The sequence below is a fragment of the Patagioenas fasciata genome, chromosome 1, assembly GCF_037038585.1.
Source record: "Patagioenas fasciata isolate bPatFas1 chromosome 1, bPatFas1.hap1, whole genome shotgun sequence".
Classification (NCBI taxonomy): Eukaryota; Metazoa; Chordata; class Aves; order Columbiformes; family Columbidae; genus Patagioenas; species Patagioenas fasciata.
This window is the reverse complement of record NC_092520.1, coordinates 26,850,052-26,869,122: the sequence shown is the minus strand read 5'-3', so window position 1 is coordinate 26,869,122 and position 19,071 is coordinate 26,850,052. Positions and strand designations below refer to the sequence as shown.

General features: G+C 36.5%; 1 protein-coding gene across 14 annotated transcripts in view; it reads right to left on the bottom strand.

Annotated features, from left to right (window-relative positions):
* Positions 1-19,071, bottom strand: part of NBEA (neurobeachin) — a 480,010-nt gene that overhangs the window by 34,145 nt on the left and 426,794 nt on the right. For all 14 annotated transcript variants that reach the window (XM_071804835.1, XM_071804807.1, XM_071804804.1 and 11 more), the window contains one exon: positions 13,774-13,941. In XM_071804835.1, coding sequence (XP_071660936.1) covers positions 13,774-13,941 — 168 coding nt within the window. The remainder of the gene's footprint in view (positions 1-13,773; positions 13,942-19,071) is intronic.

Here is a 19,071-nt window from a genome sequence, read left to right as displayed (position 1 = left end):
CAGTTGGAAGATACCTACAATAATAATTTTGTCCATCTGCCTGACCAATTTGGGGCTGATCAAAAGCTAAAGCTTGTTGTTAAGGGCATTGTCCAAACACCTCTTAAACCCTGACAGGCCTGGGACATCGATCACCTCTCTAGGAAGCCTGTTCCAGTGTTTGAGCACTCTCTTGGTAAAGAAATGCTTCCTAATGTCCAGTGAAATCCTCCCCTGGTGCAGCTTTGAACGTCCTGTCACTGGATCCCAGGGGGAAGAGCTCAGCACCCCATCTCCACTTCCCCTCCTCAGGAAGCTGTAGAGAGCAATGAGGTTGCTCCTCATGTAAAGAACATTTTATTATTCTCATTTCACGCCATTGTTTTCTTCAGTTGAACTGTTTTTTTTTCTTATGTTCATGTTTGTAATAATTCATGTCCCATACAGATTGGTAACATTTACTAAAATTTTTTTGTGTTCCTTGATGTCATGCCAAATGAAATCATGACTCTGTCATCATTCTCCCAAATCTGTATTAAGTTTATAAAAGAAAAGATTGCTTTCTTTGATCATTAAGTAACTGAGTACAACATGTTAGAAAAGATTTTACCGTTAAGTTACTTTTGTGAGAGATATATAAGCATGATACAATAATTCATTAAATACGTAACTGTATGCCATGAACAGTTGAGGTTTTGAAACCTGGGCAATCAAAATTTTTTATTTTTAAATGACCGATAACTGCCTTCAAGTAATTTTCTAATTGTTATCTAATGGGAAACCTCTGAAATAAGGATTTATCTTTTCTGAAGATGTCCCCTTATTTCTTTTAAAACAAGAATTGTTGTTGTTGTTCTTGGATGATAAATATTAAAGATAACTGAAATAATTTCTCATCACCTAAACTCTACCTATGTAAGGATACACTTCCATATGCTCTTTTATTTTTTTTTTTTTTTTTTTATTCGGACACCAACACTTATTCAAAAGGCTAAATGGACAAAACCTCTATGTAATTTGATTCTACAGTGCAAATTACTAAAATGTACACCTGCAACACAGAATTTCCCTGTTGATACTTCTCCTCTGTATTACTACTTTATGTGATGGTAATCAAAGCATCACAACATGTAGAATTGCAGATATCTCCTAGCTAGTGTTTGCAAACCAAACCAAACCAAACCAAACCAAACCAAACCAAACCAAACCAAACCAAACCAAACCAAACCAAACCAAACCAAACCAAGCCAAGCCAAGCCAAACCAAACCAAACCAACCCAACAAAAAAAAAAACAGTTCCATTGTCTCAATGTGCCTCCTGTTGTATAAATCCTGTTACTAAGAGAGAACTTTCACTGTTAGGACTTACCAATATCTTTCTCAGAACATTTTCTACTCTGGCCAAATTCTTCTTTCTGAGTTTGTGTTACCAGTTTCAAATTCCAAGAAATTCAAGTCCTTATGAAAACTCTTCTTGAAGCAATCCTTGCCTGCATCTTTCTGGTTTTGTTTGTTTAGTTTTGTTTTGGGTTTTGTTTGTTTGGTTTAATCTACCATTACAGTCCTATGTTTGTCATACCTTTTAATTCTTGACACTCCTACTAAGGAGTTCTCTCTTTTAAGCCAAACATTTCCTTTCCTGTCCCTTATATCATCCTTTAACTCATTTATTTTTCTCTTTTGCATATGGAATACAAGCCAATTTATGTTTTTAGATGGATTTTTTTTTTTTTTTAAGCAAAGCAAACCTATGACACAAACATTATTTTCTGAAAAGGCTCTTAGGATTCCAAGTTCATTACTGCAAATAAGGAAAAGTTATTTCAAGGATTTTCTGACGCAGAGAGAATTTTGTTACATTTTCTTGAGTAAGAAATAAAAAATTGTCTGAATTTTTAAATATAGTTTCTCTTCTGACTGGAACCACTACAGATTTTCAAAGTCAGCAAAAGAGGAAGTGAAGGAATAAAAAAATTATATGAAAACTGTCATTAGCATCCCTTAGTTGGCAGTCACTAAAATTTACAAGCATTTAAAAAAAAAACCACTGCTGCGGTCTGGGGTGTAACAATTGTTTCCACATGTGAAAAGCAGTGAGTAACAGCCAGAAAGCCTGAAGTTCCAGTTGTGCTAGGCTAAAAATTGCCAGTAGTATTTTTCAAAACACCACCAACTGCATTTAGAAACCTCCTAATCTTTACAAGTCAAAAGCACTTCAAGTGTTTTTTGTTTAGCAATGCCTAACTAAATTATATTATGCAACATCTCAATGAACTCACTAATGAAAAAAGAAGTCCCAAAGGTCAACACTTAAAAATTACACAAAGCTCTGGCAAAGCTGCAAACATCATTCCTCTGCTTTAACAACCATAACAAGAGCTCTCTGTTCCTATGGTAATTTTTTCACTTCTACTATAAGGCTACCAAGGAACACCTTTCCTAACCTTTTCCCTTCCTCCTTCTCTGCATCAAGAGCTCTAAATGTCCTTTCTGTCCTTTTCCCCTCTTTGTTGTTCACCTGCCTTCTCATGCTCCCATTGCACCTTGACTTTTCTTTCCCTCCCTCAAGAAGACAGGAGTTGTGTAAATGCCCATCTTCCTATGCAATTCCACTCTCCCTCCTTAGTTCCTCATTTTTAATTCTTTTCTTCAGACACGCTCACCCTGATCTGTTGGTTTAAACACTACAGCACATCCAGGGCATTATTCTGGGCAAAAAAAATGAAAGTACTTTTAGCTTTCCTATTATTTAAAAATATTTTTTTTTTTTAAATTCAAATTCACACATCACTGATCCATCACCATTTATACTAAACAGATTCCTGAGCCGAAAGCAGAAGCTAGTTGTTCTGTGGCAATGAGGACAGTGGCATTGTTATGCCTTTATATTCCTATAATAAAAAAGCTCCAGATATTTTCCAGAAGCAGAAATGCTACAAAACAGAGGAAGTACTTGTGAAAAATCTCATTACTTTTCCTCTCCATGGAGGCAGAAGAAAGAAGAACTTCCACTGTTCATGAAGATCTCCTGAGGAAAGAGACATAGAGCAATCTCTAGTCTGGACAAAACAGTAAAGCTGAGCATCTCTTTCCACAGCCCAGTCTGGAAAGCAGAAGTGGTCAACCTGAACTCCACTCACAGCTCTCAACAGGCCAATGCATCAAGTGAATAAAAGCAGTGGTATTTTTGAGGAAACTTGGGGAATTAATATTTCTGAAGGACCCTTGACTTTCAAGCTGAGTGACCAAACAGTTCATGTTTTCTGGTAGGCAGGAAAGATCACAGAAGCAGAAAGAGCCTGGCTTTTCTGGTACCTGCACAGCTACTGGAATAAAAGAAAAAACGAACCAGGATGAGAATAAAATACAAGTACCCCAGACTTGTTAAGTGCTTTGGGGAGCAATTGGAGTGAAGCCAAGGAAGCAGCATTGGGCTACATCCCATGGAGTTCAGGGAGGCAGATGTCACCTGAATAGTGCACTGCCTCTTACATACAGCAAAATTTTACTCTGTTCCTTAAGAAGGGAGGATGTGTTGGGGACCATATCAGGTTTAATACTATTTATTAGCTCCCCTTGCCTTTGGTTTTGTTTAAGACACCATATATGCTTTTAACTGTCATTTTTAGGGACACAGAAGCCTTTAAGTATAGTCATCCTATCCATAAAAATGCAACAGTAATATCTAGTAGGAGGCTTCATTGAAACTTTGAAACTTCATTCACTCTTTTCTAATTATTTTTTTTCTTCATGACTAAGAGCCTTAAGAGTGTACGCTTACAACTGGTTTAACTGTGCTTTTGATTTTAAAAGCTAACTTACGAGCTTTAAAAGTTCACAGTTAAACTTTTAAAAATCAACAGTAAATGTATGTAAAGTTTCTGCATGACAAATTTATTTCAGGAGGGAATGACTTTGTAAAGAACAAAAATTCTTAAATTTTCCCACCTCTTTCATTATTTTTTTGTCCATCAACTGAATTTATCCTTTTTTTTTAAATTAAAAAATTCTCAGTTCTGTCCTCAATACGGTTCTCTTTCTACCTTAGGAAATGCTCATACATTTGCATTGTATTCTGTAAAACTACCACACATTTACACATTTTGTGACAAAATTGGCAATATAAGAAATAAAATAGGGAATATGAATATTTAGGACAGTATGTAATTGCTGTGACTTGATGTAAATTACATGCAACTGAATTTGTTCGTAGGAAGCATAGTAAACTATGACTCTGGACAGAAATCTACACGTGGAAGGTGCTCAGGGTATCTACTGGTCACATTTTTTTCAGCCTGTTGACTTTTGCCTTTGGAGAGATCCAAAGAGCTAAACTGACTGTCTTGAAAAATTTCTACCTATAATGTATCAATTTTAAAAAATAATTTCTACATTAGCCATTAATTTGTCAAAAAAAAAAAATCATAAAGATAATCCTTAATTAAAACAAAAAATATGCAATGACTCATTCAATGGAAGTTAATGTCATCATAAGAGGCATATTCTCATGCAATTACTGACAAAGAAGTTGCATTCATGTTGTGCTTACAGCAATCGTCATAACAGAAAAGATTAGAATAAAAATTACAGATGAGAAATACATACCCCCTCACCATGCATTTTTACAGTTTTTGCCCATTCTAGTTTTAAATGATCCATTTAATGAGGCTTCTACAATTTCTCTTATGAGATTTGTACAGTCAAATTACAGTCTATAGACCTTAGGAAACTTCTTCTGTCATTAAACCTGAACTTTCCTGTCTGAATTTGATCCTGTAGGTGGCAGTTAATTTTGCATCAGGTCAAGTAATATCCCTATCTCAGTTAGCATGAGCAACTCTGCATATTCCTGCCTTTCTGCTACGCATCCCCTTTCACTCCATTATTTTCTATCAGGTTCTTGAAATCCTGTTCATAAATCAGTCTTCTCTGTCCTCTCATCATTTGTATGCTCTTCTCTGAACTCTCTGAAATCTTTCTGGTAAACCAGCATAGAGAATAACACAACACACTCACAAGGATGTTCAGCCAAAACATGAGATAAACAAGGTTGACTAGTGACTGTTCATATGCCATGGCAATATGGCCAGTAGCTGACAAGAATTCCGATGATCGTAAGCAGGTAGCCTTTTAGACTACTGAGACAGTGATGTCTCTTGATGTAGAAGTAAATAAATGAAGGTATAGGATCAAGTCTAGAGACTTATGGAAAATAAACTTTAGTGGAAAATAAACTTTATTAATAGCTAAACTAATAAGTAATCTTTACTGCTGAAGGGATAACTTACACATGTTTCAAAAAGCCAATACACAAAACATAGACATCATATTTATTTCTACTTATTTTAAAATTAAAAACATCCCCTGTAGGAAAACACAAAAGAAAATGGGCAAAAGAGGGAAGCAAACAACAGAACAGGCCTCCTGAAAGCTTGTAGTAATAAAAGAGGAAAGGGTACTTAATCATTAAAGAATGCATTTTTACTGTGACTTCTTTTTCTTCTGGTTTATTATTGAAATAAAACATGAACACTGAAGACATTTTTTAATGCTTGGAATGTGGAACAGACTCAGTAAACCAAAGCATCTAATATGCGTATTTTGTTCTTGTTTTATAACTATATACTAAACAAATTTAAAAGTATGAGTTTTGTTCTATTTTTGCTTTGTCAACAAAAAAACCAGCAAAACTCATGAGTAAAATCTTTGATTGTTAATGAAGTAAAAAGCATTAAGAATGTGGTAATATTGCATTAGTGGGTTTCTTTTTTTTAAGTGAATGGAAAGTAAATGCTGGCTTATCTCTTTGCTCTCGGTTTCATCTTTCTATCACAAATCCTCTGCCTTGTTCCCATCCTAAGAAGGTGCTCTGAGATTTGCAAAGCACATACTCTTTACTGCAAACTGTGGTTATGATGAGGCTCCAACCATCTGCCAGCCTCCAATTTATCCACCGCAGGACAGAAGAACTATGTCAGAGAACTGGCAAACCTTAAAAACAAAAATCTGAGAAGGGACTGGCAGGGAAGTAGGTAAAACCTACATACTGAAAGGTGTCGCATGTAGTATTCATGAAGCTTCAGTGCATATTAGAATTTCAGGTTTGGAAACAGGTTATACTGTTACATTTAAAATAAATGTTCTCAGTTATTTTCAGACTTTAGCTTCTAAAGAAATAATTCTGTTTGGATTATTTCCCAGAACGCATTCTTCAAAACTTCACTTTGTTCTTGACATAAATTGAAAACAATAATATAGATATACTGTACACAAGCTTCAAAATGGCATTAAAGAGGCACATTATCAATATGTTTAAAACATTTAGAAAGCTCAGCTTTGCATCTTTCTAAGTGAATGACTAGGTACTTACACTGAGTAATATCTGTTCCAATAAACTGCTGTGTGTGAAATGTTTTGAATAATAGTTAATTTATGCTGAGGTAATGACAGCGTAATATAACTGAAATCTGTGCTAATAGGAAAAAAGAAGCCCCTTCCAGCTATTTCTGTTACAATCAGCTGCAGTAATTTTCACCCCATCTCTCTGTCTCTCTCACATAAAATATTACTTTAAGTGCATGTTAAAATGCTTGTTGCTAATTTTAAAAATCAATAATTGGTACCTGTCATCCATATGGAGAAAAACAAAATAACCAGGCAATAAAGAAGAATTTTTCATGTACAAGACCTATATTTTATATATTTCTGCAATGAAAGAGAGCAATTGTGGTTAATGCTGTTCTTTTTATATAGACAAAACATTAAACTCAGTTTGCCTAGGACTCTAGGATGTTTTGAAAAAAATGTCTAACCTAGATGGGAACTGGCCAAATATTTTATTGCAAATAACACTCAAAGTAGATTGAGATGTTTTACAGGGTATAAGTTATTCACAAACTCACTCTAGTATTCCTTAGTTGAATGAATTATCTGAAATATTTATCAAATAGGTTGGTTGAAGTCTCATCAGTTAAACAAAATATCAGCAGTTCTTCAGTTTGAATGCTCAGTGGATTGTTGGTGATGTACTTTGAGTGGCAGTGCTAAGCTCTGTCTGGATGAATTATAAACTTCCAGTTTGCCATTTTGGACCCAGACCCATCTAAAAATCACAACCTGTTTTATTTCCAGGAACTACGTATTTTCTTGATTATTAAAAGATTCTGAATAGCCATAAATATAAAACAACATGATCCAGGAATGGTCACAGACTCATGTCAGCATAGATTCACTAAAATACTGACTACCTGATCATCTCTAATATATTAATTAACTGGAGATATTATGGTCAATCATTAATATAACTGTAGATAATAGTTTTAAGCAATGGTAAAAAGGATGTTTTTAATTTGGAATCCTATGGATCAGATTATGATTTCTGACTCCTTGTCATAAATGGCTTGTGTTACATAGGGTAGGTGTTCCCTAAAAGTTATTTCATAGTAAAACTGGATGCATAGTTAAAATGTTTCTGTTTTTCTGCAGTAAACACCTTCTGAAAGCTCTTTTCCCTGAACGAGACACAAGTAAAAGAGCACATATTAATTTAAGAATAAAAGCCCGTGCATTGAACAACTACTGTGTAGTAAACAACCTCTTGCAATTTACACTAATTCCTTATCGAATATTCTGATTTAAGCTGTCTTATTTGTATTCCATGTATTCTGCAGGAATCTTTACCTACAGAAGTAAATACCTTACCCTCAAAGAAATCCTTGTTTTCCTTCTTTATCTACAGAGACCTAACAAAACAAAGTGACAGCAAGTGAAGACTTTTCCTTTCCCATTTACAGAAGATGAGACTGAGCTCTGAAACTTGCTAGAAAGACATAAAAATGATTATACCCACACACACGCCCAGAGCAAAATGTAAACATCCAGTTAGTTTCTGTTGATAATCTCTTCATGCATACAGAACAGACTTACAGGCAAACAAAAATAAAAAATAATCAAGGCGTTTTTTCCAAAAAATTGAGTATAAATTGGGGGGGGCGAGGGGGGAGGAGAAAGAAAAAAGAACAAAAGAAAAACAAACAAACAAAACCAAAATAAAACCACCAAACCAAGCCAAACCAAAACACCTGTTTTGTATGTCTGGGAAACATAGTATTTGGGCATGAAGGAGACATAGACTTCTTGACAAAAATCAACAGGATTCAAGCACACATTTCTCAGAGAACAGAGCCCTTAGCATATAAGAAAATAATTTCCACTTTGTTGATGCCTTTTACTCCAATTACTGCTCTTGCTATACAGATTCCTTCAATGAGCTTTGAAAGAAGTGGATATTGACACTACTTGCCACTTCCTCCTTATTTCACCACTACCTGTATTCATGCATAAGCAGGACTGCTCCTAGAAAGGAAGCAAAGACCATCTCTTGTATGGAGGCAATTAAGCACAACTGAACATGTAAGTGTCCGGTGCTGTGGGTACAATTCAATCAAGCAGATCCATAGGGGTGGTTTTGATATTCTTGTCACATCAAAGAAACGGCGCCCAGAAGAAAAAGATCTAACAAGTTAAAAATGAAATCAGAATAAATAAGAATAAATCCAAGTGAAAGCAAGAATAAGCACATGGATACAAGGGCTGGCGTTTCCTTGAAAGCATTATATAGTGCTATTAGAACAGCGTGTTAATTTTTTCCTCATAAATTTGCCAGGTTCAGCCACCAGGGACAGGCCAGCATTCCAGCTCCCTTTGTTAAAGATATATCTATCTTGCTGAGTCTTGACAGCCTGATCATGTCAGCCCTCTGTAGTAGCTAAGAGTGTTTCAGCAAGGAGGGGGGAAAAGCAAAGGAGGGAAAAAAAAAAGAAGTGAAAACTGATGTGATCTACTCTGCTTCCTGTGGGCATATTTCACTATAGCAGATCCAGAGGGATGCTTTGTTGTTCCTGTCAGATCAAAGAAAGAGATAACGGAAGAAAATATAAGAGGAAAAATAAAACCCAGAAATAAGGGTAACTGAAAAGCACTGCAAGACTACCGCTTCATTACGACTTTTCAAATTATTTAAATATGCTAAATATCAAGTCACCACCAAAGAAATAAATATTGCATAGGCCATATGCTCTGTTAGCTGCCAGCAAAACTGTCCTACTAGGATTAGTTTATGGGCGCAGCAACCGCCTGTCAAACACTAGCAATTTTAATCATTTTTCAATTTGCTGTGTGAGTTGCGAGTATGCTCAGGTATTTTGACAGGTGGCTGCTCGGAACAAATATCTGAGCCAAGTAGCTTCACACTGCCTTGCCTTACTCAGAATTCCTGTTGACTGAGGGGACGCAGCATTTGGTGAAGATGTGGCAGTCGCAGGAAAGTCACTGCACTGCACTGCAAAGCTGTATTTGCAGCTCACATCCAACACGAGGATGACAAAAAGTTAGCAAAAAGAACATTTGTAATCACAAGCAAGCTGAATGTCTAAAAAAAAAAAAAAAGAAGAAGACTATCTGACTATCATTTTAAACAAACAAACAGAAAACCTGAAATATTCCTTTCCTGAGAGGCTATGTACTAGATATGCTTTCAGTGCTACATGTGATTAATCTATTATGCACTAATTGAACATGCCCACTTAATTTGTGGTTAATCTACAAGGTAGTACTGAAAATAATTTTCTAATGACCAGTATAACTGTGCTGTTCCCTTTCAGCCACAACAGTTTGTGTAAAACAGAAACGTTTCCTAACTTGAAAAAAACACAACTCTACTGATTTTTGAGAGTCTAGATTTCCAGGTGTTTAGGAAAATGAGATTCCTAAAATCCATAGACATCCTGGCAGAAACAAAGGGAAAAACTAGGTTTATGTAAAGAGGTGAACCAATAACATCGAAGCACCATAAATAAACTACATTTCCAATACTATTCTGTATACATTAGCATTCTCAGCATCAGCCCTCTAAAGTCAGCCAAATCTGTCCAGAGGAAAGGATTTAGATTATGATGTAAACTAACAGTAAAGACAGTTCCAAATAACATCTAATGTCCAATATAACTACTGTTTACATATTAAAAAGAGATACAGGCTTTGTACGAGGGATGTTCTGTCATGTTTCTCCACAGGAGAAGACTGTCATGGTAAAGTTCATTATCAATTACTGCTTTACAAGTACAAGATGAGTTAAGCTGTCATAATTTTCTCAGCCAGAGATCCTGTGCTGTCAAAGAATGTCAATTTTTAATCTGACAAAAGGAAGAAAATTATCTGTTATTCTGACCTCTAATTTCTTGACATTTTAATGCTGTAATTGCTGTGGTTAGTGCTGCAACCATGATTTCACCTGTCAAGTAAGAATGAATCAATACCCTTAAGCTATTCTTTGAGTTTTAGCTTTCACCTCACTGCTTTTACTTTAAAAGGGGGAAAATTGACAACTAGAATACAAAAGACTGCGATTAAAAAAATTAAAATAGGGGCCTGAAAAATGTTTATTTTGCTACACATTTTTTCTCCTCCTATTGTAATATGAAAACAATTTTGTGATGTGCAGCATAACAAAGACCATTAGAAGTCACAGAACTGGTGAATTTCCCAATTCCTAATCACAGAAGATCTAAAACACAAAATTCAATTTTACACATTCTGTGGAACATTTAAGTCAGGACTTTCATTTTGCTCTCATTACTCATTAAGATACAGAGATTAAATATTTTCTGTGGTATCAGAAAATTGCAAAGTTGTTTGAAAAATTGAAATCAGTATATTAGATCAAATCAGTATATGCTGCTCATCCAGATCTTAAGTTGCTAAAGAGTTATTACAGAAGCAGACATATGTGATTTCATAGAATTCAGTAATCTCAAATTTAATGCTAAGCCAGTGTTCCAGTTTCACCCATTGTGAATTTGCAAAATAGAAAATGAAAAAAGCAAGCCAGAGTCTTCTACTAGATAAGTTTAAACAGAATGAAAGCACACGGATGGCCACTTTTCCAGTGTCAAACAGTAGAGAGTTCTTAGAGGGCTTCTCCACACATGTGAGAAAAATGTAAAGAATGGTAAGGGTGGGTTATCTCACCACTGAATGTATTTTTGCTCCAGTTAGAAGGCTACTGAAGTGACTCCTTTACCATTCTTCACAGAAAGGTAAGAACAACATTTTCCTCAGTGGTTGAGGTGCTCAAAGGGTGGAAGTGAAAGGGCCAAGGTACAGCATGAACAGCTCACAGAAATCTGTTCACATCTAAATGGGAGGCTTTTTTGTTTGGTTGGTTTCGTTTTGTTTTAATTTGGAGCCTTATTTCACTGGACAGGTTCAGCTGGGACTCAGCTCAATATGAAATTAGTTACAGCCACAGTTTGCGGAGGCTACTGTTGTATTTGAGTCCATTGGTCTGATAACGGCTGCTGCCAATAAGGTTGTATTGATTGGCTTATTTTACAGCCATTTATTGAGAACACCAGTGTCTTCTGTGTGAAAGAAAAGAAATGTTTCACTTTATTTAGAAAACAAACAGCAAGAGCATTTGGATATTGAGAGACGTGTTTTCCTGTTTAACTGCAAAACTCAATTAATTTTAAATTGCAATTTCTAAGTTACGATGCCAGACAGCATCACCTGCCACTGTAAAACATACTAAACAATTGTTATCACTATTCTTAAAGGTGCTAGTGTTCCTATCCTTACATTTCTGTATTTATAAGTGGTCTTCAGAAGCTTTTAAAAGATCTTTTTGCTCCTGATTTATTTTCTGAAATATCTAGTAAAAGCCAGAATAATGAAAAAAAAAAAAATCAAGTCAACAAATCAATGTGTATAGAACACATACACTTGTAACAGAAACATGACATCCAAATATCTGATCTGCTAGATCATCAAGATGTCAAATGCTTTATTACTGGCAGAGAATGTCTGCTAGTTTCATAAATAGAGCTCAGGGAAATAGATGAAAGCTCTAAATCTGTCTATATTTACACATGTATTGTAATTTCTGATTAAAAATGAGTAAAAAGTATTTTTTAACCTTTTTATGACAAACCACAAATCACAAATCTGAGATCTCTTGGAGGAGAAGCATACTATTTTTACATGCATACATACAAATTTATATGAATCTATATATAACAAAAATTAGAAGGATTCAGTCTTTCTAGACACATTGCCTTCTCATTGCTAACAATTAATATTATATACTACTTTAACTTGTGGCAATGAAGATAAAATTGTGCTTTTAGAAGTTTACACGGTGCAAATAGCCTAAGAAGACTGACAGGGCGCAGGTTAGATGTACAAGTGAGTGAACAAAAACACCTCCATGAATTTCTTCAAATTTCTGATAACTAGTTATGCATGTAAGTAGAGTCACAGGAGAGCTGGAGTCTCATCATGTCATAAGATGTTAAATAGTGTGCACAGACAGACAGATAGATCTCAATGCTAAAAGCTGCCCTGTGGGAGTAGACCCTTAAAGTCAAGACGTAGGAGTCTGCCCATGCAAATCAGGACCTTAAACTATGCAAATCCGTTGTATTCATGGTGCTTGACACCTGTTTTATATTTTAAAAAGCATTGCTCTTTCGTATCTCCAGTTTTGTACCTTACTGACTCTTCCTGTGCTCAAAGTTTTAAATCCAGCAAACTGCTATGTAGATGTCAACGTGAAATATTTGAGGCAGTTGCATCAAAGCAGTTCTGCCCATTCTCAAAACTAAGCAAATACTAACTGTTTACAAAATACGTGCTTTGCAGTGCATGGTGTGAAAATCTAGCTCTAGGAAGCAGGAAGTCTGAACATTGTTTTCATTCTGCTCCTCAAAAAGCACCAAATGTAACAAGAGGCCACAGCGCACTACTGAAAAACAACTTGCCAAAACCCAATATTTAGCTGAAAACAAATGTTTTCTAGAATCTATTTATTTTCTGAAATCTGTAAATTCGATCTCTAAGATTGGAAAACAAACAAACAAACAAACAAACAAAAACCCCATTGCCTGGCAATGTATAAATTATTACTGTTTTGCATACAGCAGATGGCAGCTATCTCGGGGAATGGAAGATTGTGTGTACAGCTTCATCACAGCAGTACTCATCTAGCAGCTGTTGCTTCTTCGCACTTTTCACCGAATTTCAATTGTTTTAGCCAATGAATGGTTGATATTAGAAAACGATCATTCAAACTAACAGCCTTACTACAAATAAATACAGTCACTGGAAGAAAGCACATGTCAAGATAGAGAATACATTTTTTTTTAAATTTACTGATACATTTAAAACTCCCACTTGTACAAAAGTGCACCTATGTATATTTCACTTATATGTACATAAAAACATATATACTTGTATGCACAACAAATAGCATTTTCTATTTTGGTAACAGTTTGATTATACTTCATGTGGTTAACACAAAAGTAATCTGAATAATTGTTACTGTCACTCTAGCAAATTTAGTCTTTTTCAGATATATGTTCTCACCAACATTATCTGACTGAAAAGGTTAGGTTTTTTCCCTATGATTATGATGCAGTTTTTTCTTTCAGCTTTTCAGTTCTACCACATGAAGTTAATAAAAGTAAACTATAGAAAGTAGCAGAATATATATTACAGAACATACATTACATTATAATTTCCCATATCATAACTGACCATTAAGTGCACTAGGAACTCCAAGCAAACAAAATACTTTGTTTTATTGCTAGTTTATTAATACTTGCTTCTGAAGTCACCTATGGCCTAAGTTCTGAATCAAGTCACACACCAATTTTCTCCAGCAATGAAAAATGGAAAAAGTACAATTTCTTGTGAGCTGACAGCAGTTTTTAGAATGAAATGGCAGCAAAAACCTACCTCCCTGAGGACAGGATCAGTGATACTGTCCAGGTTCACAGAGCCCTCATAGGTTAGGTAGTGGAAAACGTTGAGTGCACGCACTGCTTCTGGTCCTCGTTGCTTGTAGCCAAACACAAGGTCAATCCACTGATGAAGTTGACATGATACAAACTCACTTTCCAGAGCCTGTGAGTGAATTTCAGAGTTAGGAAGTAAATTCCGTCTTGCAATTTCATGCTTAAATTATGTCCTACCTTTTCCTATTAACTGAAGAAACATAATCGATATAATTACATTTCTTGTTCAGGCTTATTTGATATATTTGAAATCGTTCAGACATTAAATACAGAACTAATTGTATTGCGAGAAACACTAAAAAGAATATACTATTCTTTCCTTCAGCTTTATATCATGGTAATTTTCTTCTCAGATACTGGGTTTCTCCTAGCTGCAAGCTTGTCAAGTAAGTTAGGTAATTTGTCAAGAAAAACTGATGAAACCAGGAAAACAATTAAAAAAGCTCAATCTTCCAACTCATTTTCCAACTGGTTCTAATTAGTCTTAAATGTAAAATGGAAACTCGAGGATTAAAAGCAAAATGAGGTTCTGAACTCCATGTATGAATTTTGACTGATTTCTCAAAGGATAAAAGCATTTTTCACACTCATTTTTTACATTAGTTCGGTAGAAGAAAAAACACAGGCCATTACTAGCTAGTTTAAAAATGGGTTGAAAGATTGCTATTCCTTTGCTCAGCATACAGATAGAGATTAATTCTAGACAGAGGAAATGATGACCATATTATCATTGAACCTGATCCAACCAATGTGCCTTTATCAGACATGACTGGCTTCCTTAGTAGATACCATTGCCTGAACTGGAGATTTCACAAGCTGAAGGTATAACACAGTTCCTCCTTACCCCTCTACCAGACCACCTGTATTAACTTCCCATGTGCCTGTACCTGAATACAGAAATAATTCTCCTATAAGACCCATCAAGCATTTAAGATGGCATCCTGGCACATTCATTCCTTCTTTCCTAATGCTGTCTTCAGAGAAAAGCTGTGATGAAAAGGAGCTGGTGTGAAAATAAAGATTCATGGTTCACTGACAAGTTTTCATAGATGTCCTTTCCCAAACTGCATCACAGTCCTGATTTTGTACAGTGTCATATACCTAGTTCCCTTCAAGCAGGACAAGTGCAGTTCAGTTCTCAGATCATGAACTTAGTTTATTAGGAAAAAAAAACCCCAAAACAACAGAGTCACAGAATGGCCGAGTTTGGAAGGGACCTCTGGAAATAATCTTGTCCATCCCCTCTGCTCAAGCAGGATGACATAGATCCGGCTGCCCAGGACTATCCAGATGGCTTTTAAATATCTCCAAGTATGGAGACTCCACAAGCTCTCTGGGCAACCTTTGCCAGAGTTCAGTCACTCTCACAGTAAAAAAGTGTTTCCTGATGTCACAGGGACCCTCCTGTATTTCACTTTGTGCCCATTGCCTCTAGGTCTGTCACTGAGCATGACTGAAAGAGTCTGGTTCTCTCTGAAAAAAAATACTGGCCTTAATACAATTTAATATGTAAATGTCTGTCAAGTTTACTACTACTCCCTGCATAGAGCCAGAGCTGACAACAACCCTTTGTATTACATTATCTAATACTTTTCATTCTCAAAGATTGTGGTGGTGTTTTTTTCCTTCCCCTGAGAAAACCTAATTCCTCCATTGTTTCTAGCCCAGTGCCACAACTCAGCACAAACACTCTCCAGCTGGGACAGAGTTTCATGTCTGCCCCAGGAAAGTTCAAATTTTACAGAGGGATAAACTTTAGGAAAAAAAAAAAAAAAGTGTTTTTATTTTATTCATTTACATTAAAAGGAAGCTACTTCAGAAATAACCATTGGGCATTGTAGCACAATGCCATGGAATGCCCACCACCCCACATGCAGGAATAGCCACAGACAGAGCAAACCACAGGGGCCCAGCTCCTTCCTCCTGTAATGTTCCATGTGGAAGAGGAACTCTCTGTGCTGTGGTGGAAAGCCAGACCCTTTTCTGTCAAAAACAGTAACTGTTATTTCTGAGAAAAATGGAAGGGAAGGCTCAGGCCTAATAGCTGACATGTAGATTAGTTTTCAAGGGATTAAGTGCAGCATACCATAAGAAGCTACAAAGAAATGTTGCACAGAACCATATAAAAATAGTTGTTTCCTTTTCCAAATCATATGCAAATTGCAAGTAATATAATTTAAATAGCATTAATACTAATCAATACTAAATACTATTAAACTAATACTATTTGGCTTCAAAGCATGCCTCCTAATAAATAAGAAAATCCAGATTCATAATAATACTGTCTTGTGTACACGCAACATGATATAGTTGGCAAATTCATCATCCCATACAATCTTTTTCATAGGACTTTTACCTCATTTAGCATGCGGGATGTTAGCAAGCAAAGATAAAATTAAGTATGCCACAGAAACCATAAATAAAGCATTTCCTAACTTTTAAATGATCAAATTGTAATGTTCCTTTGTATGTAATCAAGCTTAAAACAGAATTTCAAGCCTGTTGTCCTGCAAGCATCCATCTCCAACCAATTTTCAGTGAGCAGCCTAACTGTTCTCTTCCTCCTCCTCCTTTTTGCATCTGTATCTATTATTTATTTATTAAAAAGTAATTGAAAAAAAAAAAGTTGGGCATTTTCTTTGGTCAAAAATAGCAGTGTTATTTCTGGAATATGGAGAGTATTTCAGGAAAAGAGCAAAACTTTTTACTATTCAAAGGTGGGACAGTAACTTTGAAAAAATAAATGCTTGGGTCAAATGAGCATATTTCACCCATTATCTCCTCTAACATCCTCTCCCTGGTGTCAGGCGAGTTGAATGTCTCTGTTATCTTTCCCCGAGGCAGTTTCTACTTGCATGACCAGCCCTTACTCAGCAGCTTGTCATTCCAGAGAAGGTCTTACTGACCCTGGCAGGTTTGGAGAACTTCTGTCTTACATGGGTGAATGATTCTTTAATAACTTATTAAATAAATTAGCTACTTTTTAACAGCAGTATGTCATGTCTTCTGTCTCCAATTCTCTAAAGAGATTTATTGTACTGTGTTCAAAGGTCTGATGGTTCTTTAAAAGTTTGTATGCTGAAATGCAACACAAGATTTGGGGAAATTTGTAAGGAGTTAATTTAATTATTTTGAACTATAAATTTAGGAACTCCACAGAAATCTGGAAGTCAGATGAATTGCTGTCAGGGATGTGAGGATGCTGGTGGTGGGAAGGGCACTAAACGTTGTGCTTGCCAGGAGCTGCATGGTGGAAGAGCAGTGTGGTGGGGGATGTGGGGCAGAGGCCGGAGCGGGAGGCGCAGAGAGGAGCCAGGGCTGCGGAGGAGAGTGGTCCTGCAGGCCCCTGGCACCCCACAGCCTCCAGCTGTGGATGGCCATGGGTGCTGGGTGCAGTTCACGTCCCCACCACAGGGGCATCCTGCGGGGCATGGTGCTGGGCACCAACTACTGGAGAGAGTCCAGCGGTGGGCTACAAAGATGATTAGGGGACTGGAGCATCTTTCTTATGAGGAAAGGCTGAGAGAGCTGGGTCTGTTCAGCCCGGAGAAGGGAAGGCTGAGAGGGGATCTCAACAATGCTTATACATATCTCAAGGGTGGGTGTCAAGAGGATGGGACCAGACTCTTTTCAGTGGTGCCCAACAACCGGATATGGGGCAATGGGTACAGACTGAAACACAGGAAGTTCCATTTGAATATGAGGAGAAACTTCTTTACTTTGAGACTGCCCAGAGACGTTGTGGAGTCTCCTTCTCTGGAGACATTCAAAACCTGCCTGGATGTGAACCTGTGCAACCTGCCTGTTTTAGCAGGGGGTTGCACTAGATGATCTCCAGAAGTCCCTTCCAACTCCAACCATTCCGTGATTCTGTAGTAGGCAGGGTGCATTCAAGAACGGGCTGCCAGAAGGCAGCAAAGTCCTACCTGGCCCACAGTGGGGAGAACGCTCCTGATCTGTCCTTTATAGCCTGGATTCATTTCAGTCAGGAGAAAGTTTCTGATGTCTGACCGGGTTTGCTGGCGTTTCTCCCAAATACTTCTGCAACACTACTCATGTGATACTTGCAATATCCTCTCCCTAATTTGCTCTAATGCACAGGCTGCTCTCCCTCCATCTAAGTGCCTCCTGAAAATTTATGAGCTGTTCACTGTCAACAGTACATTATTTGGTTTCTCAAGAATATGCAGTGCTCAGTAGGGAATAGGGTGACAGAATTTTCTGCATAAAAATAATTTGTAGGTACAGAAGGAATAACATACAGGAAAACATAACAATAATATCCTTAAAATAGGCTGGTGATGGCCCTAGAGAATAGCATTTTTTGAGGCTTTAAAGCATTTGGGGAGCTTCAATTTTTTGACCATACTTTCAATATTAAATATAAGGAAGCAATTTTTTTAGAAAATAAATAATAATTAATGCTTACAGAATTACATAATATTATTTATGGATTTTAAAGATTCCTACTGTTAAACAGAAATGAGCTAATATCCAGCTTGTTTTCTATTCTAATTAAAATGTACAGAAAACAGTGTTTTAACCAGGCACTCTCAAACTGAACTTGTCTGAACCACTGTTATTAGTGCTTCATTTTCAAATAGCAGTATTCCAGTCAGTAGCTTTTCATGGGTTTTGTTTTGAGGATGGAGCCTTTTATTGCTAATAGTTAAACCCCAAGCATTATTATACAGCTAGTGGAAGAAAGATAAGTTTTTTGAAGTAAAAGTACTGTGTTTTTTGTGTCTTTGCAGGCATGTGTATGCACACATGTTCCACAGGCTGAAAATCTGACCTGTAGCTGTTTCAAAATATAAATACGTATTAGTAAGTTTATGTTACGTATAGATTAAATAAAGGTAATATAAGCTGAGTTACTACTTAATGAGATCAAGCACTATAGCTCTTTTCAGACCTTTGTGCAATACGAACTCTGTATACTTTCCTCCTCACTCATCCTAATTTGATGTTAAAATTATTTTTTACAGAGATTCCAGTAGGAGGCATTGGTTTTTATTTTAATGCACACCATGTGCTGTGTAAAGTATCAGTAGTTCTGGATTTATAAAATATGCTATTCCAACCTTTTTAACACATGGTCATTTTTGTTACCTGGATATTTTGTGCCACCTGGGTATTTTGTGTCACCAGGGAAGAGAAGAGCTCTGATGCTGCCCCTCATCTGTCCCACAGCTGCACCTGCCCCTCCTATTTCTGCAGCTCCTGCCTTGTTTCCCTC